The following is a 23,746-nucleotide window of genomic DNA, read 5'->3' on the forward strand; positions in this document are numbered from 1 at the left end:
TTGCATCATGAATGGATGAATGTGATGATGGAAGAACTATCCATGTATTAATGAATGAATGAGTAAATGTATGGAGTAGATGCATATTTGATACGGTATATAATTAATAGTATCTTTTCCTGATAAACTATAATTCTGACAATAAAATTTATTAGTAGAGCAAGACTCCACCGTCAGGTGATACGATTGCAACAAATAATTCTGAAGTAAACGTCTCCGTATGACGATTTGTCCCTACGTTGCGAACAATACCGTATCTTCGTATATGAAATAACAAATGGTTAACGATGTAGAAAAATTAATCTTCAGTAATATTAACAACGGTCAAATCTTTAAATCTGGAGACGAAAGGTGCTTGCTGACGCTACATTTTGATAATAACTTCGAATGGGTAAATTATCTGGCCTGACAAACATGATTTCCAGGTTCCAGATTCCAAGAAAAAAACATTCAGCGAGCTGCTACTGTCAATAGTTTCTATACTATTGAATGATATTGATTCGCGTGTTCTGCATCCTAACCTGAAAATGAACCACTTCCGTTACTGTAATTCTGGAAGCCGATTGCTTGTCGCGTAAGTTTCCACTGTAACTGGAAAGCGCACTGTCCACATTAATTTGCACAATAATTAACATTTCTAATGATTTTTCTTAAACACACAAGATACAACTGCTAAAATGCTCTTAATTCGTCAATTCGTATGACATGTAACAGAGGTATTGATATTATATTACTGATCAATCTATATTTGGCATAGTTAAAGTTTATAAATTTCGTTTTCAATATTTGGATAAGGTCATTTCATTCTACTCTCTCTGAGAAAATGTTTCTGATGACTAATGCTATTGTACGAATAGTTTAATCGTTCATTTAAGTGAGTCAATTGTATGCAGTAAGTTAAAGTGGTTACTTTCTCATCAAGTATATTCTAAACGATATAAAAACGGTTAAATGCCTTGTTTTCTTCTTTCTTGGTTGTGTAATGCTTGGAGATGTTGAAAACAATAACGTTCAACTTATCATAAACGGAATGTCGTCTACAAATCTTTCGCTTTAACAGAGATATATTGATACATATTGATGCAATATAAAGTACATGGTACTATCGAGGAGGAAGATCCTCTCATCTCTCAGTCGTGAGTGAATCAAAACAGTGCAGAGCGCAATATAACAATTTAATACAATTTTATAAATTTAATGTGTTACTCTTATCTAACCCTACATTCTTTCCTTTCTTACTTTTGCATAACACTACATTCTTACCTTTGTTTCTGCCTGTCCAAATGAGATTTCTTATTACTGACAATTATTAATCCCATAAATGAACATACTTAATGTATTGTTTTGTTTTTTGTTTCTAGGGAAACTAAACCAGATAAAAAAGAACAACCGGAAGATACGGAAGGTATTAACTGCATTTGATGAATACTACGGCTAGTAAAAGTTTATGAATTTCGTTTTCAATATTTGGATTAGGTCATAGCATGCTACTGAAGCTCCGACTTTATAAAGTAAACTTTAAAACTACAAATGATGCTAACATGTTTGTGACCAACTGCTCAACGTTTGCTTTCAACATTCGTCTAATGTTGACTTTATTGCTCCTCTCTGCGAAAATGTTTCTGATAACTGGAGCTGGAGTACAATGAGTTTTATCGCTTATTTAAGATTTTTTTAAATATTTTATTTAAGATAGCAACATTTTTTGGCCGTAAATCACAGTGACACACAAAACTGGTTTACATGTCTACAAAAATGAAGAAAAACTGGAAACAATTAACAAGTTAACAATGGACATTCAAACAACCATAATGTTACATCGTAACACTTTGCAAATATGTCATATTTCTCTTTTGTTTTCACTTAAGTAAGTCCTCATGAAAATGAAGAAGATGCTAAAAGCCTTGGTCGGTAAGTGTTGTATTACACAACTTTCATTTAGTAATATAGGGTAATTACTGGAATAGTCAACACAATGTAACTGACTGTTATTTTTGCTGAACATAGTGCTTGTCTAAATAATATATGCAAATTTTATCAACGTACTTCATATCAGCTTGAAATTTTGTTAAATATTGATTCTAACCTGTTTTAATTTTGTCTCCCGTCATCTTAGTGAACACACACCACATGACAAATTTAACGATGTCAACGAAGGTATTTATAATATTTTTAAAATAAAAACAAACTACCAATATAAAGTAAAAAACAAACTCATACAACGAACCAAGAGCATATCAATGCTTCGAACGCATACATTCTTCACACTCCTTGAAACACTACGTACTATATTTGAAACATTTGTTTCGATTTTACTCATTTTTATTAAATCAATATGGTCTTATGAGGACGTTTGGTAATATGCAAAATTCTTAAACAATTTTCAAAAAATGGATATTCAATCAAGTGTATTTGCATCTGATTTCCTGTATATTGTAATTCAAATACGATTTATCAATCATATCTCTTGATGATGACCGATAGCAACGCGGTGTATTTATTAACCTTAATTTTGCATGGAACGGAAATCGTTCCGTAGCAACACACTAATTTCTGCCGGCTCTGTACAGTCTCCGTCTTCGATAAATGAAATGTGACTCACAAAATGAAGTGACCATACCTGCACCTATTCGTTATTAAATGCAAATGGACCATTTAATTATATAATTTATTTAATCAGTTAGCAAACTACATCTCCGTTGTTAAGATTACGCATTCATGTTTACTTTTCTACGATAGAAATGTCCGAGAGAAAATGAACAAATAACGAGGAAGCTGCAAGTAGTTCCCCTAAATCGTAAGTAGTAGACTGTTATATCACAATTAACATAATTATAATCATTTAATGCATTCATTTAGAGAGAGCAAATGCATCATAATTTAACATATTTATGATTATTTTCTTCAGTGACTCATCATTGCCACGAATTGACCTAACCGGTGACATGAAAGATACAGATTTATGATTTTACTCTATACCTCACATGACTGATGTTAACAGTAACAGACCATTTAATCACCACCATGCAATAATTCTCTACAGTATCTAATACTAGAAACAAGATTTGATTAATAAAATTGTTTACTGAGATAATCGTAAATCCAAAATCGAGTTTGGTAGTCTTGAAAACGTGCTAAAAGGAACAGTAGACTATGGTGTTACAGAAAACCATCGGATAGTTTCCTTTACAATCAAAGCACAAAGCTGTCGTCACCATAGAATGTCGTCACTGTTAGAATGCACTTGCAAGTTACACACGTGCTCAACAATATTCCTCATTCCGGGTTATATTAGCTTAACACTTTCTGATATTGCAGAAGTCTATTAAATAAGAAACTTCTTACCATCTCTTTTTTTTCGATACAAGTCATGTGGAAAAATAATTATTTCAAATGAAAACTCTTACATTTGTGTGTTCTTTAAATTTGTCTTCTAATCCGTCGTCAGAGGTATCAATATGGAACGAGAGACAATTCCGAAGGAAAACCAAAAATAAAGTTGCGTTTGATCAAACTTCACAAACATAACTCCTTGTCAACAAGATGCATGTAATGATTCGTTGGAGAGTAATGACTAACTACTCTACTTGACGAAAACATATCTAGGATATAACACATACGATTTAATGTCTTTCAATCCCTAAAGTTTACCAGCCAAAAGTTCATTGCATGTTTGTGGTTGTTATAATTGTCCATTCACATTGAGGTTTCATCGCACTCTACATGATGTACACGTTACATGTCTCACAATACCTTACATAACTATCAAGAACTATATAACTAACAAGAACATGTGGATGACATAGAATATTTACTGATCAATTGCCACATTTTCTAAAATCATTTGAGATTCCCATTAAAACTAAACCTGTTAAATGATCCCGTATATTGTTAGAATTAACAATGCCCATGTACACGTTATTCTGCTTTATCACAGCATCTACATGACCATAATTCAATATTATAACAAGTTATTAAAAGTATACATGTAAAGCTGCCCTGACCTAAGCCTTTTCATCCCTAAAAGCATACATCCAAACAGAGGTTGAAAGAAACTCAAATTGAATATAGGTCGGATATACATCCGAACAAGTCACCCCTGTCATATTCGGAGGTTATTGTGCAATTAGCAGCATGTTTAAAATTGTAGCAAGAAAATGTTTGTATATCATGGCCATTTTCATAAAAATATTGGGTGACGTTTAATAAAGCTTGGTAAAAATATATGACAAATATTGTTATGTTTATTATGTCCATCTAATTTCGTAGATCCACAGAAGTTCATAAGTAAAATCCTATTACAAGTCGATAAAGACTGGGAAATGTTCGCCATTGATGTCTTGAACATATCAGAAAAAGTTGTCGAAGAAGCAGTGATGACAAATGACAACTTCGAAGGTGAGAATTTTCATGTCTGATTAAGAATTGATACATATGCTAAGTGGCAAATAATTTAAGAAATTATATATGTGTCAGACTATTTATTTAATTGTTTTGGATTTCTCCAGAAAATATTGATGAAAAGTGATAGTTCGCATGCTTCCAGATTAAATTCAATTTGATTGTACTATTGTATGGAAATCGTTTGTGTGATTGAAACCCATGATAATTCCTGAAATGCAGTTGCTGAAAATGTCACGTCAAAACATATCAAAGGATTACACGAAATGTCAAATTTGTCTAAGGAATTTGGCCTTGAATTCGTCAAAGACGAAAACGGATGCTTCTTACAACACATTGACCCACAAGTTGGTAAGTGTATTACTAATGTGTCCTTTTCTCAAAGTTTGTATAGATTAATCATTGTGTTTGAGTGTGTTGAAAACTACTTGATTTAGAGCAGGCTCTTTCACTTTACACTAAAATTTTATGTTAGAACTGTCTCTGCAGTTTATTTGTGAGCAAACTATTTGTATAGAGATGGTAAATACACCTTTCACTACCGATTATTCCAAATTTTGAATTGTATAGAGTTATCAACACATTTACTCTTGTTTACCCTTGTCTGTAATATCTCAACATTTAATACAAATTATTAACGTCCCGCTTCATCTCTGATGTATACTTCAGTCGTAGTTTTTCTTTAAACCACTAGTAGATTTATGCTACCCTTATGGTGTGCAAGGTTTAAGGAAAATTGGAGTTTTAATGCTTTACTTGCTAAATGACTGTGTCTGAAGTATTTTGTATTGCTAATATCAACTTTAAATTCAACGGCATTTTACATTTCAGACCTGGTTCTAGAAACATCCAACATGCAGGATCCTACGAATATTTCAAGCAGGTTCGTTTGACTTAGATTTTATTCTTTACTTGAAATAAGTCTTAGAAGTAGTACATCATACAATGACTGAGATCACTACTACATGTCATAATGTAGTCTTTGGAACAAGGCAGTTCCGATTGAACATATTTCTTTACCTTCTTCTACTACTATTTTTCTTCCCAAAAGTGACGAGATATTGGTCTCATGTGGAACCAGAATTGGTAAAGTTGGAATCAGCAAACTTTCGGAAGCATTTAACAAAAGTCATATTAGATCTGATGATGGTGCCACTTTCTTGAAAACGTTAGAGCTAAAGAATGTGATAAAGAAAACATATGTCAGTCTTCTGCAAAAATTAACGAGCTGCAAACTCTACGGAGCCAGGAAAATACTTCTTTTTAATTTTGAAACAGGTTTGTTAACTATAATATTAAAATTAAATTACGATATTGCAAAGGTTGTATAGATTTATCACGCCTTTAACTTATGTTTTTTGTTATCATCATCATCATCATCATCATCATCATCATCATCATCATCATCATCATCATCATCATCATCATCATCATCATCATCATCATCATCATCATCATCATCATCATCATCATCATCATCATCATCATCATCATCATCATCATCATCATCATCATCATCACCATCACCATCACCATCACCATCACCATCACCATCACCATCACCATCACCATCACCATCACCATCACCATCACCATCACCACCACCACCACCACCACCACCACCATCACCACCACCACCACCACCACCACCACCACCATCATCATCATCATCATCATCATCATCATCATCACCATCATCATCATCAGCACTATTGTTTAAGTATGTAAGAGGAATTACAATAAATAATTTGAAATGCAATTCTATGATAGTGCGTATATTTATAGGTATTCAAATATCTTAATTTCTAAACATATAATATATTGTGATTCATAAATTGTTATATAACATATTTTAGTCTCTGAAACCATCGCTTCTCTCCGTGGTTTTGGTTGCATTTAATAGAAATTTAGATAAGATGGACTATACGGATGACAAGGTAGTATTGGGAACAGCACCATCACAAAGATATATATGTCCCAGTTACTGTGGTTTCTATATGTCTTAGATTTACAGCAACTAAAAGACACCATGCGAAACCATGGGAAGAATGATTGGGAAATATTTGCTATCGAAGTTTTAGACATACCAGAAAAAAATGTATCGGATGCGGTACAAAACTACGACACTTACAAAGGTGAGATGTACTGTTTTGTTCTCAAATATATGCTTATATATTGATGTTAATTATTATATGTTAACAAGCCAGTAGCTTGTTGTAAAGTGGAAGAACCATATAAAAGAAAGACATTGTCTTGAATCTTGGTTTCAGTACGCTATCATGGATGCCTTAGTGTTACTCCTCAGGAAATAACACACATTTTCTACAGTTGTTTGTAGAGCAAATTGAGGGACTTTTCAGAGAAATAACAGCAAAGCTTATTGGAGTTATGGGTGACATCAAAACTGGAAAGCTGGAGAACAAAAATATACTGGAGTTTAATCTTCAATATGTTGAGGGAGAGGGTATATATTACTTCAGAAACCTGGATAGCACACAATCTGGTAAGACTTTTTGTGTTTCCCATTAAAAGATTTTAGTTTTAAGCAGTTACGAGTTTTTATCTACATATGAGTGTTAGTAAAACAAATAGCAACCGTATCATATAAGATTGGTTTTGGTATGTGTGTATACTCCCTTTAAGTAAGAATAGCACAGTATACACAATTTTTCATTTAAAAACGAAGGTGGCATTGTATCAGGTAGAAAATGGAGTCGCCTTTCGGTGAGTTGCAAACAATTATACACGTAGCTTTGTCGTTGGTTACTATTTACAAATAGCACTAGTATATAGTGTACGATAGTGTTTCATACTTCAATTATCGACATTTCTTTTCATTTCGGAGGTTGACTACGTATCTAATAAAGAGAATTGCGACCAGTTGCATACGTATGATACTGAACTTATTAAAATTTCAGAACAGTCGTCAAACGAAGAAATAATCTACCAACAAGATCCACCAACTATCAAAAGCAGGTCTGTTAACTTTCCTTATTTGTTATATTATGTTTAATATGTAAACGTGTTTTCTTTGTCTTAATGTGGCCGCAATGTATATAAACAATGTAATAAATAAAAATACTAGCACGAGATCTTTTGATTAATTTTCTACTCTTATTCCTTATTCTATTAATCATCGCCGTTGATAACAAAAGAGACGGTATGTTAAAGTTATGCAGAGAAATGATTGGGAAAGTTGGGATCCGTAGACTTTTGGCAGCATTGACAAAAGGCGATATTGAAACTGAAGATGAAACCAACGTCCTGGAGAAGCTGGATAAAGATGGAATAATAAACAAAGACTGTGCAAATTTGCTCTCAACTCTTTCAGACTGCAAACTGTTTCGAGCAAGAAAAATAGTGTTTGCGTATTTAGAAGCAGGTTTGTTATAATTTTTAATTAATATATATATATCAAGGAATGTGACACAAAGTCTCAATGAACGATCTTAAAACACTGAAAATGCTTTATTTTGTATTATATTGCATCGCTGCCATATGTATTGGTATATTTATATTTATCATAATTTCAGCACTGGATGGTTCTGCTATGAATTCGGTAATCTGAATATTCTTAACATACTGCTTCATAAATGTAGAATTATTGATGAGGTTACGAAGTGTAATGTTCTTTACCATCCGTGCTATTAAATGTCTATGAAGCTAATTTGGTATAACTTGCTGCTATTCTTGCCATTATAACTTATTGCGAATGTGTTCCTTGTCTTCTTTAAACATGTCCGTCCCCGTACATTGGTGAAAATCATACTGAGGGTCGTATGTGCGTACACGTATTTGATGGAATAGAGTGAATATTATTTTTAAATACCGGAAATAACTAAAATCCGTATTATTATAACTGATGCTCTCTAAATAAAGTTAACAATTGCGAATCTGACATATCGTGTTCATATATTTCCTTTGAAACATGTTTACTCTCACTAATTTACAATGAATATTTTACCACAGACTTATGGAATTATATCAACAATCACATCTGTCCACAAATATCTTTGGACTGGGAAATATTTGCAGTTGAAGTCCTGAAGTTGGAAATCGACCATGTTTTGGATATAATTGGACATACCAATGACGAAAAGGGTACGCCTTATTTTAATATATATTATGTTCAGCACATTGTTGTTTTAATTCTCGGTAAAAGCAACCGAGTACCGAGGCGGTGGAAAAGGAATACATCTAAGTGGACGGAGCACAGAGGCAAGGGGAAATGTGATTTTGATTTGATAGGTAATAACGAACATAACCGCCGTCAAAATGGATTATTGGTACATTTTCAAACTAAATGTATTGTCCTAGTTTGAATGTTTTAAACCTAACGGCACAACTTCCTCTACAGCATCTCCCTCTACATCCATCTAATAATGTTGTCTTCAATTTATGGCAAATAGCACATTCTTAATAACAAAAGGATAGTTTTTAATAAAGCAAAGAGGAAAATGTATATTTTCATTAACCCAAATGACTGTTAGTAGTTCCTGCAAAGGGTAGCTTTGATATTCCGGCACCCGGAAACACCTAGACCTCTGGGGTTTGCCGCCCCTAAATGAATATTTTAATATCACGTGCTCTTACAAATAGACTCAATCTGATCCAGGCATTGATTGTGTCAATGTTATAAAGTCTAATATGTGGAGACAAACATTGTATTTCATGATTAAAGTTCGACGATGTTCAAATACGATTAATGTGAAAGCTTATCAGTTTTAAATTGTGTAGGACCAGCTAGAAAAAGTGTCAAATTTGTATTGAAGAATATAATATACAATGGTTGCGAAGGAGTTTGGATTTGAATTGTAGTTTTTCGGTAAATCTAGACTGAAGGAGCACAGAAGTCCACGGGCAGGGGAAAATGTGATTGTGATTTTGATATTAGGGGAAAAAATAGCCGCCTGGTAAAATCGATATTCGGTGCATTTTGTGACAAATTGCAGCGAACTGCTTGTTCTAGGTTTAAAGTGGCCATGACACGAACATTTCAAAGTCCTATATTTTTGGGATCCATCAAAGAATGTTCTCTAGAACATGTATCAACCAATCTGCCAGTTTAAAACTTGATTTTTCAAGTCGAAAATTGAGAATGAATTTACCCTTTTCGGCGTTTGAAACTTTGTTTACTCGAAAATTTTCCGATTCGCATGACGTCATGTGACGTCACGTTTTGAACACATTTGTTGTCGCTGCTTACGATCCTCCGAACATACCATTCACGTACACAGTAGACAAGTACACATACCACTAGTAGTTACTAAACAAAACACCGATCACAAGTGCGATATCAAATCAAAATTTCCTGTGAAATGGCGGATCCAGAACCAATTGCGGCAACCGAAGTTCAAAGTGATAATGGTTCTTCACTAGGCAGTGAAATTGGGCTATAATTAGAGTGCCCTTTCTCATATTCGAAGCAGAGAGTGAAGGCGATGGTCATTCCAATATTGAACCGAACGTTGAGGGTGGAGCGGAGGTGTTAGAACCGTATCAGTTCGAGCCTGTTAAGCGAGCCGAAATTGAAGCTCCACAACATATCGAAGAAAAAATCCGTTCGAAACCATTGCAAGGAACATACAACGTGGTAAGAATTTATTAACGAAGCATTTAAAAACAAAATCCAGTCCATTTTGTGCATGTGTTGTTGGAATTCGCGGAACACCCTAAACCGTATTGTGCGTTGTGTTACGGTAACTTACAACCCATATGTAGAGTGTGTAGTACTAGTAGGGTTGGTTGCATACTGAAAAGTTTGGCTCGGGGATGTAAGTTGCATTATGCAGCCATGCTAGGTAGGCATATGTGTTATTTCATACTCATTATTACTTGGCTAGTACTTTGGCCTGGAGTTTTGCAAATCAATTTTCTGAAACAAAAGAATGTTTCATGATACATGGAAGGTGTAAAATCACAACAAATGTAAACATAACTGTACATTGTATGCCTGCTTGTTATTGTAGACATCATGGCCAACATAAATACATTTTCAACTTTCGTAAATTTTTTCCCAGGCAGTACAGATACATAGCCTACGGTCAACAGGTTCAATGATACTTGGGGTTCCTAGCAAGACACGTCAGAGTTGTGCTACCATCATGTGCAGTCCAAAGGATCAGAAGTGATTTTCCAGCCAATGGTCATTACACTGGATTCAAGTTGCCAGGAGAAAACTCATTGTATAGGAAGCCTTGGTTGAGAAATTCCTCCAGAAACACCTTTTCTAAACTACGATTGTGTTGGATTATCAATCCGTCAGGGTTCCCTCAGTGTTGATATATTGAAATTCAAGACTTTTAATTCAGGATGAAAAGGTTATTTTCCAGACCCAACATCAACAATGAAAGAAAAGGCATGTTTTGAAGCATTTGGACACAAGTATTGGCGTGACCGTGATGTCATATAATACGTGCATAAGGGAACGGGCATTGACCTTTTTAGGGGCATTTACCTCCCAGACGTTTGATTCGTACCTTTAATCTGGAAGCCAAAATATCCATATCACCAATGATTTGACAGAAAAGTCATAATAAAGACCAATGGAGGCAGCAGAACTCTTGAATGTTTAGACTTTGTTTCTTCTTCAGCAGCAGTTGGTTTGTTTTGTAGTCTTTCTTCAAAAACTCAGCAGTACACCCTGTTAATGGTCTTCGATTGTTTTAATGCGTGTGATGCTGTGTTTCACATTGCCCATCAGTGTTGTACGTGTCGTCGTGCTTGTGTAACATTTTTGCATGTGAGTTACTTTGTGCAGTGTTTCTTGATTTAAATAACCCTTTATTGTATTTGCTTCTGGATTATTCTAATTAATATGTCACAACAACGATTGATAGCGATGGACATGCAACTGCTTTGTAGGCTTAAAGCAAAAAAATTCATGTAAGTTGTTTTCTTTTAACCTCCTTTGATGTCACAAATTACATTAGTGTAATTTAAGAATGATAATGTTTATGGAAAGTACAGTTTTACTTTAATGTCATATAATACAATGATTGTTGTTAATGTTAGTTCAGATTGTCCAGAATGACTGTGTAGAACTGATATTGAATAAATTTTGTTCAATGATTTAACACTTGAACTATGTAGTGTGAATTTTTGGCTCTGTGACTTTAAAAAAAATCGCTTTGAGATTTAATTAAACACCCTTTGGAATAAAATCTTTTTACCTACCTATTTTGACCCATCCCCATTACCCCCACTCCCTCCACAACATAAAAAATGGTTTTCCTGGAATAGGAATAAGAAATTATTGCTATAACTAACTGATCCAGCATATTCCAGAAATAAATTGGGGCACTGAGATTTGTTCACAAGAAGATGTAACCCATCGCTTCTGAAGCTAACCTCATAGCTTATTAGTATACAATAGAGCAATGAAGGGGGTGTTAATTTAGATGATACAGTAAAATCTCTTCGTCTATTGCGACTTCAGTGTAGTAACGCTAATACTATAGTACTACTAGTACTCGGCGCGCTACCTCCTAAGGATCGCCACTTGCCCCATTGGAGGTTTCCTGTTCCCCGATCTGGTCTTCAGAGTAGTTTTTGTGGATTACTTGACAGAATAATGACTCTTTTATGTCGAACCGTTAAAGTCCATTTGTTTTATTTCATAACAAAAAGTAGTATGCTTCCGTGAAGTGTTCGCTCCATTCGGAGCTGCATACTGGCTAGGCCCAGTGAAATCGGCGCTGGTGTTGTGCACTAACTTGGTCATAATCGCCGTGTTTTTTTTCGTCCTTCAGCCATGGATGAAGGCTAATTGCATGGGTAATGATATTTATGCAGCCCCCAACAACACAACGGACCGGCATTTCTCTCGGATAGTTTACAACAGTTGTAAAACAAACTTGAAATTTCTAACGATATAGCGTAATACGGTGGTTGTTCTCTCAGTGTAAATGTGCGTGTATATGTATATGGAACGGTATGATCGTCGCGCATCCGATACATGCCTGGGCTTTGCACGTGTGTTCCTAACATGACGTCATCATTGTCTTGTTGTGAAATCGCATTCTCAGATATCTATTTTTGGATGAGAATATTAAAACGTTAATTACTAATTAGTCCTTGAGGTTTTCAAGGTGTTGAGGATAGTTTTGAACATAGATTTTCTCATACATTCAGAGGAAGTTACTCTCGATGAGTTGGATTTTTCGTGTCATGGCCTCTTTAATGTTTTCCCACAAATGGCACGTTTACGGGACCACACCTATCTGTGTTCTATTTGTTAACTTTTCTTCATATTTCGAAGAAGTATGAATTGTGAAAAACATAAGCACATTCACAATTACCAAATTTTTATTAAGTAAAATAACAAATTATTCAGTGGGCAAACTATACTGTTTGTTAATTGTATTGCAACTTCTTAGTTCGGGAATGCGTTCATGGTTGTTTGAAAACCTTTCTTACGTTTTCTTCGTGCAAAATGTCGGTAAGTGTCCTTTGCATCTATTACTCACATCATAAACCAATTTATCAGAAAACATAGGACTAGTCACTAGAAGATGGTACTTCTAAAGTAAAGTAATGAGATTTACACAAGCTATGTGCATTTTGCTTATTTTATTTTTACAATTAAAGACATTAATTACTTTTATAATGAATTTGCAAACAAAATTACTTTAAAATTGAACCGTAAAATATTTATATATCGCTCAGTTCAAGTAGAGAACCATTTCTTACGCAAAGTCAGACGATATAAATCAATATATATTCTTCTTTCTGTTAACTTTTCAGAGCAGATACTGAGCATGTTTAGAAAATGGATGTTTATGTATGGTCAGAATAAGGAAATTTATAAGCAGATCCTTCAAGATCTCATCAACGCTGATGAATTCAACAGTCAAAAACTAATACAAGAGAACACACCAAAAGATACTACTGCTTTAAAAGGTATAAAACATTGAGTGGAAATGTACCGAGCTATCAGCCTGATTCAATGTAGAGAAATGGCAATGAAGTACGAATGGAAGAAACGTTCTGCTAAGTAGATTGCAGAAAGTAAAATTGTTATTAAGTAATGTGTAAGCCAAAGAATCCGACAAGTTACGTATTTGCTTAGTATAACAGGGTTGAAACTTTCAGCTTCTCGAAGCTCGCTTCGCCTAATGAGATTATTTGTTACAATAAGCGATGTAATAAATGTTGTTATGAAATTTTGATGCGGTCTATGACATTAGCACCTGCCATGTGAGCTCACAAGGGCTTTGATATATTGATTATGGTGGGGAGAGGACAGAAGGAAATTACCAGGATAAGTACTGGGAGTAAATAATCTTATGCATAATATACAGGCTTTATTTTAGTGTTAAAATATTATAACTTATTATTTCAAAGGTAGCATCACATCGAACATTATTATTTAAGAGAATGTATCATTTTTTAGACTACAAACCATTACATTATCAGCTGTGGTGATACGAATCTAATTTACAATCAGTATATATATATATTTTTTTTTAGTGAAACCCACTGACGAGGGTAACTGCAGGTAAATATTTATACAATATTTACAACTTTATTTTACCATTTATTTCCTGTGATCAACTGTGCCTTGCTATTTAATTGAAATCGTTTCAATACTAGGATACATACCTATATTACACTGTGTTCCTTCAATGCAATCCATTGTAATGCAATGTGTTATAATCGTGTGTTTTTCATCAGTTGCAACGGACACAAACAATAAAATCCATTTTCTTTTCATTGGCAGTAAAGAGTTTTTGGCGATGTTAACACAATGTAGCGAGAGAATAGGCGTTGCTGGAAGTAAACGATTGCCAAAAGCCAATTCTAAGCGCGGAATATTCAATGTATTGTCTACTTTCTATGAAGCACCAGAGGGGATTTTAGTGGATGACAGCGTTAACTCTCTAGGACGACTGTGCTGTATGTTGTATGACGCAAACCTATTAACAGCAAGAGATGTGGTTATAACCTACATTGAGAAAAGTATTTGTGATACTTTGTCATTTTAAATTGAATTCCCTCGGCTGAAACATGATCAGTACTCGAAAATACTATCTTCTTTATTTTACACGTTTTGCTGTATGGGAGACTACAAGTGTATTTTTTCTTGATAAATAACTGCATTTGCAGTTTAACATAAAGGTGAACGGAATATGAAAACATTGAAGTCAGACATATTAAAAGAAAACCTACATTATCATTCTAATATGTGTGTACTGCAAAATAAAACTAAGAGTAATTCTTGGTTAGAAGTACAACCATGCCATTTGTTTCGATGGTGTAAGGTAAATTAGTCGTTGTATAATAATTTCGAATTGATTTCATTAAGGGAACATTGTCAACGCCTGAGGGGCCTTGGGTACCTTTCCTTCTAGTTTTATGAAAAACCACACCAGTGCCCATTTCATATTTGTGCTAACTCTTGATTAAAAAGTATCACCCTATATCCTTAAAATGTGCCATTTTTCGCATTAAATGGTGCCCTGTTGTTGGAAAACCTTAAATATTAAACTACAATTTCTTAAGATATGTCTCATTAACATCGAGTCACATGTGCCTTTCTCCCATGACACGATGTTAGTTCATCCACAAAATTCATGCTCTTCCATGACCCACTTCTTTGCTATAATATAATATCATGTTGTATTTCTGTTACAATGTCATTCAGAACTACGTGAGGTAATAACAACAATTTCGAAGGAGAAAGCATCTGATTGGAATAAGTTTGCATGGTATGGCTTATCCCTATCCGAAACTGATATTCTTCACATAGAGAGAGCAGTAAAGTCAAAAGAAGGCAAGTAGTTCGTGGTTTAAAGAACGTTGAATTTATGTCAGCATCATCTATAATTGGTACACTTAAACATTCACCTTGCTCAATGAATAAACTTGTTCCTTTTTTTTTACAATGAAATATAACTCTTGTCTTATATAAAGTAACTCACTGCAATAAAGGGTACACTTCTTAAGATGTGATGCATGAGGCATAACTGTCATGAACTGAATTACTACCGACGGAAGTTATTCTTCTTGCATATTGGTATTTGTTTAAAGGGGACTTTCATGAGTATGTTATAAAATTACAAGTTGATCAAAGGAGTCAACCGTCCAATTTTAACATGTATTTTCTTTCACTTAGAACAAGTACGTATGGCTATCTCCAAGTGGATGAGAACGCAGAATATCAATAAAGATGTTCAGAAAGTCTTAGCGAGTTTATCACTGCTGGGGCCACAGTATGGTCATTTAACATAAACATTATTTTCTTTGGTCTCCCCATGATCAAATTTAATTACTTCTAAATTAAGAAAACAACTGGGCATGGGTCCTGTAATTAAATTGTATATAGGATAAACTGCACAGACTGTGATTCCTCTTATGTCGGACAAACCAATAGACGGCTTAAGGATAGATTCAGAGAACATCTGATGAGCTCCTTTGGTGATCAGAAAGGCGCTATTAACCGTCATTGTACTGCGCACAAACATAATCAGCCTACTTTTGTTGACCATTGTGCCGCTATGGGTAATTAACCACAGTGGTTCAGAAAGAAGATTAAAGAGTCTCCTAATACAAGACTTAAATGCTGACTTCAATAGAAACGTACCGAGCTACGGGTTAAAGCTATTCTAATCCCTATTTACTTTGTATTGCTGGTTGTTTTAATCATTCCTAGTTTACAAATTCACTCACGTTTATCACTATTGTCGTCTTCGGATGTATATTAGCCCTTTTATTTAATTGATTTTGTACAATTGCCTGACGATGGAGTGGTGACCACTCCGAAATATAGCAGTATGTCGTTGTTAAAAATATTCGCTTGTTTATATTTTATTTATATATATATATATATATATACATATAAATATATATATATATATATATATATATATATATATATATATGTATATATGTATATATTTTGTTACGTTGGAATGCGAGAGGTCTCGATAACTAATTTTTAACGAGACACAAGCCTGGGTTCGTTTCCGTAAGGAACACAGACAAATTGACGAGTCTAGAGATTTTAAATGAGAACGTAAACTATATTGAACAATGGAGTTTTAACCAACAACAACAACTGTATAGAAAATTACTCACAAACTTAACAAGATAGGATACACTTTAAAACACGCTGGTCTCTTCCAACGGCGATATCCCTCAGCGGCCACGACCTCGATGACGACGATTCTCGGTCCGTTGTACCGCGAAATTCACTGGTCCTCGACGAAGTTTCTCGCGATCCCAGAAACAGCAGTCACCTTCTTTCTGGCGATGCTCCAAAATAGAAGACGGACTTCCAGCCACAATAGAGTGAAGCACAAGTCGAACTTCTCGCCGACCAAATATTACAAGAGTCAGTCCAAGATCAGCTTTATAGCCACTAACTCCTGGCGTAACGAACTTCCTCAACGGAGACAGAAATTCTTCACCTTCTCCGAAATAAAGACTGAAAAACTGTAGTTTCACAGCAAAGTCCTCTTCAAACTTCTGAGTGGAAGTGTAGAATCAATCTTAGTATCGATATCTCAATCCCTCAGAAACTACTGGTAGTTGAGCACTGACGATACATAGTAGAATGGTTTAATATTTGTCGTCGCTTGTATTCGTTCAGAAACTGAGAAACTCTCCGATATGGGCGGGCTTTTATACGATTCGCCATGTCAAGAATCATCTAGATCTTTCTCGATACACCTGACCCAGTCTCTCTATTCTTGGAAGTCCTTTGCATATCTCGCGTACGTTCCAGAGAATCCACGAAAATGTGTGCACACCGCAACGGGACTTCACGTAAACCGACGCTAACCCGATACCAGCGCGTCATCATAAGGAATATACCAGAACAATCGTGTATCATAACATTCTGACACGGTAACCCGACCTAATTTCTCAAATACTGATTTATCACGTAGGCAATTTCAATTACTCTCCACATTATAACATTAGGTTTCTCACTAGCAGTGACTAGCGTTAGGCTACAATGGGCCCTCGTAACAATATATATATATATATAAAGTATGTTGGTGTTTTTGGTGGTGGAAAGACTGCTTGTGGTTGTCATATCTAGCTTGAAAGTAGGTTTGGTTAGATTTAATTGGATGCTAAAGTTGTCAGTTTCCTTGACTTCGGCCCTGTGCATGTAAGTTGCCTGACAGTTTCCTTTTAAAGAGCATAGGTTTAATTGTCAACAGTTGCAAGTTTCCTTCTCGTTCTTGATATAAGTGGCTGATGTATGTTTGTTTTGTTTTCTTCTCTTGTTATGTTGCCGATGTTTCTCATGCAGCTATAGCTGACCTCACTATGTTTCTTTTGAATATCTGGTTCAGATTTGATTTTTTAGGGAAATGTTTGTTGATAGTTTATTCATACTTATATCAGATCGATAGCGTACCATGCACGTCATTAACAAAGGTTATTTCAGACAATTCGAAGAACCTAATTTTGTCAGTAAAAACTGGGACGTTGATCCTTCATCAGTGATACAAACGACAATTTTACTAAAACTATATCTCAAATAGTGTTTCATTTAGTAAGGACATTGGTGCAGAACAAACATGATTCATGTTGTTGTTTTCCTTCTCCCCTCCAATGTATTTTCTTGTTTAATCTGTCAATAGCTTTCTAACTCGTAGACCATGCAACATATCTGCTTATTATAAGTGAAAATGAAGGGAGCGATTGAAATAAGTCAACATATCTACTGTTTTTTACTTTTTTGCAGGAGCTCCTGCTTGGCAAATGTTCTCACTTACCAAGTGAGTGGACAGACAGATGGTAACCGACATGAAAAATTTCCGCCTCAGATGTTTGATATATATTTTTTCCCCGCAAACGTCAAGTGACTGCAAAAAAAAATAATATCAGAGTTGCTTGAAATAGAACGATAGAGTTGACGACAGGTATATTGTATTATTGATTTCAGTTGTGGGTTAAAGAGGGATAACTCCAGAGCTGGTACAGAGACGGTACCACTTTTTTTAGCAATGTGATAAACTGACACCTCTATTTGTTGATATTAGCCACGTGTTTTCTTTCTTTTCAAAGAAGAAGCAATGAACACATATTTCATTGTATATATTAACCGCCTAATTTTATATATTTACCGCTTAATCGTATCTGTTAACCGCCTAACCTGTTTCATTCCTTTCAAGAACATTTTGCATCTGTTCAGCTGGGGAGATTAAAATCAATCATGTTTTTAAATAATTCGTTATCACACTTTCCTGTCAGACAAAATAAATTATCAAACAATATTTTTATAGTTTTAATGTTTTCTTCCGTATTCATGGTGTTCTTACTTAATAAAGAACACATAGGAGTAATAACTCGTTTATTTTAATGTTGCTTATTTTGTGTATATATATTTTATTTAAGAAGGCAACGATGTGTCTGTTTACTACGCGTTTATAATTGTCATGTAGAAACTAAATATCAGACAATTGACGTCATACATCATATGGCATGTATTTCTCTATTAAAGTTGACAGCAATATAGGACCATTCCTAAAAATAATTCAGAACCGATTAAGACGAAATATTTATTTACTTTTGAGTTATTTAAACATTCCTAATGCTTTTTTAACATAACGACTTCTTTAGTCGACATCACACCTTTAAGTTAACCATTAAAATGTGATTTCCAAAGAATTGTTCTGTACCCTACATGAACAATTAGGAGCAGAACTGCTTATTGGTAGAAAATTCGTTTTGCGAACGGTCTAAAGTACCTTTGTACGTTAATGTTGTTTGTTAAAAACGTTCCGATTAGATTTTAGAATATTTCTACAAAGCAAAGACAATGCAAATAAAAAAAGTAATTGATCAAAACGTGTTATATAGTAGTGGTGTACACGTCTAGCATAGATATGTACAGTATATGAACGCTATAACATTACAACATTAATTTCAGTTAACAATTGATAGAGCGAAACCATGTCATACAGGATGATAACGTCGATTTTATGTTGCATATAACATAGTTTAGTGTACCAGTATTTAATTTTATGGAGCTACCAAACCAAAACATATGTTGAAATCATGTTCTCTTTGCACAGAACCACATCCAATGTGGCATTTGAAAGTCGTGGGGTAGTATAAAACACCGATTATTTTGTGAAGAGCGATGCGTTTAATAAAAATTCTATAAAGAAGCTGAATAATAAGCTATAATTCTCTTATTGCACAGCTGCCGCTATCTTTTGCAAAATGCCGATCACCAAAAACAACATACACGTTTGACACCATACACCAGCTAACAACCTCAATATATGTTGAAAACCTTCTTCTCTTTACAAACAGGACCACATCCAATGTGATCTTTTAAGCCGGGGGGGGGGGTGGCTGGTAAAATACAACGACCTGTGAGAAAAGCAGTTTTGTTAAAATCCATATACTCTCAAGAATCTTCATTATAAGCTTTAACTAGTTTATTGCACAGGTGTTGCTATCTTGTATCAAAGTGCCGTACATCAGCAACAGTACACATGACACCCTTTAGCAGCATGCACACTTACAATACGTGACGACGTTTTCGATTATAGAAGTATCTTCGTTGGAAGCAACAACAGAGATCCTGTATGGATCGACACGCCTGGCGTCACTCACTCACACGCAATCAAAACATATATCTCTGCAGAAGATCATTATTGTCAACTTTCTTTTCGTTCTTCCTTTTTCTGAAAACAGCAGATGTGTATGTGATTGTATACATTTAGTTAAAGGATATTCCCGTACCTGGAATGCATCGTATATTTTTTGTTATCTTTAATGTGCAAATCATTTTATCAACTGAGGAAATTATATTATTATATTATGAATAAAGAAACTAAAGGTAACGTTGTCAAATGTGGCAAATTTCAAGGCAAATTAGACCAGGAGATTCAATTAGGACAATACAGCTTTTAAAGAAGAACTGCCATGATGCCTTGATATAACATCTGATAAGATTCACTACCAGGAGTAAGGAAAAGTAATCTGGTAGGAATCTTGCACACTAAAAATAATCAAATATGGTGTTAAGAAGGTTTTAGTGTGCTGTTTTCCCTGTGTTTCCCTTTCCACGTATGCGCCGAGTTGTGTGCCACCAGAAAACTCCTTGTAGAGACTAGTCACCTGCACATCGGTGATACAAAGCACTTGAAACAATTATGCGCAGCTCACTGATTGGTACATTTTTCATTCCGACAAAAATTCAAGCTTACTCAGAAAACATTCCTATCTTAAAATATATAGATCATGTGAACGGAAAAAAAAATAGGGTGTACACCTACGGGTACTTCAACAAAAAAGTAGTAAACCAAGCTACGTTTTGTATTTCAGTGGATGCTTCTGCTGCAGACGTACACATACTCAAGAGGGTTACTCTACGACGATGTTTAACGGCTTTAGTGCATATTTAGCATTCGGTTATTGCATACTACTTCATAGGTGATGTTTAAATAAGGTACCGCTATATCTGCATCATTAAACCAAAACATTACTTGATGATTGTCCACTTTGCATCACTGGACTATCGTTCAAATGTAATTGCTTTATTCGATTATTGTCAATACAATAACATTTCTAAATATCGAAATAGCAAATAGCTCATTTACTTTTCTTTCAAAAGTCAGCAATATTTATTGTAATAACAAGGATAAAGTTATTACAAATTGCACAAAATTATGACTGATGTTTTCTTACTCACCTATTTTGCACAATGTTTACAAAATATGAGTGTGAGAAGTGTTCTGCTTCACTTAATTAAGACATAACCTTAGAGACAACAATGTCACGATTGTAATAAAGTTAAAATACTGGTATTGTATTTAATACCGAAACAGTTCTGAACGGCCAAGGTATTTTTTTTTTAATATATTTTGTTACATGTTTAGTACGAATGTATTTGGAAGTGACACTGCACTAATTATTACAAATCGTGGAACACTTATCACACTCGTAATAAGTTTATTTTTTAGAAATAAACAATTAACGAGTTCACCTTAGTATGACTTGTGAATTATCAACAGAGTAAAGGACCCAAAATCTAAGTTTGATGCTTTTTGATGAGACTATTACAATAAGTAAGACTTATAAGAAAAGGCAATAGTCTATGAAACGTTTAGTGTTGTATTTCTACGACGTTGTAATAACCGCTTATCTAACACTAAAAAGTCTGCACCATTGACTATATCGTGTGAAAATTGCGTTTGCCAATGAACTTGTTCATCTTAATGTCACTCGTGACTTATGAACAGAGCAAAAAAAAAAAAAAAATATCGATTAGTCTGTTGCTTGCTCATAGGACTGTAACAAGATGTTTACTGATACGAGTACTTAATAAGAGTCAATAGAATGTGTCGTGTTGTATAGCTTCGACGGCTTGATTAACGCTTATCTAACACCTATAAGAAAACTCACCTTTACACTGCCGTTGATTGATGCAGAATGCAAAAATAAAAAGCTGTCCTTTTGCATACGTTGTCGATTCTTTAGTCTTTCAAATATTGCATATAAATGAAATATAATAACTTCTGTATTGTCTCTGGCCGACACCACATTATACATCAACATTTCGTTGCAACTAATGGAGGTATGATCGTCGTTCTCGGTTTTGGAAAATGTTCGAATTGGAAACTACAGCTATTCAACAAGAGACTACAGATCTTCAAGTTTCCTACTGTCTGAGAAGTAGAACAATTCTAGTAGGAGAAACGTTACCTTTATATGTTTATGTAACAGAGAAAATTTAACGGGCTGCATTATATTGATATTGATTACGAAGGTAGCAAGAATGGTTCATCGTATGAATAAAATGGACAATGTGTGCGAGTAAGCCAATATTGTTAAAACTACGCCTTTAAATGTCACTTCTCAGAGACAATTGAATGTGTAAGAACAAAGTGTAACAAAATGTTGATACGTCAAGAAGATTCAAACCAGGGCAGCAAACTCAGAAAAACGAGTTATAATGTGTGCTACCGTTTAAATTTGGTCAAAGTGTTTTCCATGTTCTTGGCTACACAGGATATATTTTTTAAATGAAGTTTCGTCTCAGAACTTATACAAATTCTTTCGATGTTCCTTTTTCAACGATCTCTCTCTTTTTTCCAATTTCAATAAAGAACATGTTCTTTCGGCCTTGCATAGTTAGCGTTACTTTCTTTTCTGCTACATATTTATTTAGTAAAGATAGTTTTTTGGTTCATTTTCTATAAATACTCTTGCAGTACATTCATATTCCAAATACAGACTTACTGAAGAGTAACAATAGTAACTCTAATAACGTATTAACTAGTGAATTTCAATCCAATGTACCGTGGCTTTTCATTGGCTCCCCATCAAAGAAATGCAACAGAAATAGGGATCGCAACCATATATTTTGCACGCTATAAAAAGATGCAAATTATTGTATTGTCAATATGAAAGACCAATGACTGTGTTCACTGTAAAGTAGGAAAGGTAATACTCTCCGACGAGACCCTTTTGCAATTATGCATTCATTAGTTTACCGAAGTCGTTTATAAGCAGAACAACCAGGTAACACTGGGCCAGTATTGTGCTAAAAACAAGTAAGATAATATTTTCCTTCTTTTGGATCTAACTTACAATTGTGTCACCAGTTAGTTCTTCCTGTAGGGTTCTTTCGGTTGAGATATTTCTGGCTAATTCGAAGCTTCCCAATGTTGAATTTTGAAGAAATATATTCAGACTTAACAGAACACCCTAAATTGTATGGATTGTGTTGAATCAGAATGTCACAAAATATAAAATACAAATGACTTGCGTTGTAAGTTATTAATATTACATTTATGAACAAGAGTGACCAGCAGGAGTAAGCACCCGTTCTCAGTGCAAATGTATCATCATGAATCATATTCTAACCGAAATGGTAAAATGAAAAGGTCATATAAAAACGTTGATTTAAATTATGTCTTCAAAAAAGACACATTTAAAAATATTTGTTAAAATACATCTATAAATTACTTTCATCAATATCAAAAATCTAAACTATGATTACTATTTCTCAAATTGTTGCCAATATTGACCTAGGGTAGAAAAAGGTAATTTCGGAAAATGTATCGTTTATGATGTGTATCAGTTGTTGATATGATATCCCTCCTACACTTCATTTTCATAAAAAAGAAAACAGAGCACTAACATATTTGGATAAATATAAAGTTAGTTTTGCGTGTTTCATATTCAGATAAGAATATTATTACTTTCTTAGCTGCTGTTATGAGATACTCTTCAACATATTGAATTTGACTAAAAATAATGTATTATTATCAATATTTTTCTTTTCGTTTTATAGTTTCGATAATTTTCAGTAAATCGGAAAATTGATCACATGTTACTGCCATAACTGCCGCTAGATGACGTTTAGGTT

At 34.3% G+C, this 23,746-nt stretch overlaps 1 protein-coding gene across 1 annotated transcript; it reads left to right on the plus strand.

The window, feature by feature from the left end:
* Positions 1-1,088: 1,088 nt before the first annotated feature.
* On the plus strand, positions 1,089-16,169 carry LOC139977935 (uncharacterized). Its single transcript, XM_071987672.1, has 17 exons — positions 1,089-1,136; positions 1,362-1,405; positions 1,873-1,911; positions 2,117-2,157; positions 2,740-2,797; positions 4,270-4,398; positions 5,233-5,284; positions 5,453-5,679; positions 6,408-6,536; positions 6,740-6,904; positions 7,320-7,377; positions 7,557-7,783; positions 8,371-8,502; positions 13,147-13,302; positions 13,873-13,900; positions 14,123-14,361; positions 15,047-16,169. Exons 3-17 carry the CDS (start codon positions 1,878-1,880, stop codon positions 15,181-15,183), a joined length of 1,812 nt encoding a protein of 603 aa, XP_071843773.1. The 5' UTR covers positions 1,089-1,136; positions 1,362-1,405; positions 1,873-1,877; the 3' UTR covers positions 15,184-16,169.
* The last annotated feature ends 7,577 nt before the right edge of the window (positions 16,170-23,746 follow it).

The sequence above is a fragment of the Apostichopus japonicus genome, chromosome 12 (genome assembly GCF_037975245.1).
Source record: "Apostichopus japonicus isolate 1M-3 chromosome 12, ASM3797524v1, whole genome shotgun sequence".
In the NCBI taxonomy this organism is placed as follows: Eukaryota; Metazoa; Echinodermata; class Holothuroidea; order Aspidochirotida; family Stichopodidae; genus Apostichopus; species Apostichopus japonicus.

Excerpts from the sequence above, each read along its gene's own strand:
- LOC139977935 (XM_071987672.1), top strand. The coding sequence starts at position 1,878 with ATGAAAATGAAGAAGATGCTAAAAGCCTTGGTCG. Across the intron at positions 8,503-13,146 it reads ACATACCAATGACGAAAAGG|AGCAGATACTGAGCATGTTT; the intron begins GTACGCCTTATT and ends TTAACTTTTCAG. Across the intron at positions 13,303-13,872 it reads AGATACTACTGCTTTAAAAG|TGAAACCCACTGACGAGGGT; the intron begins GTATAAAACATT and ends ATTTTTTTTTAG.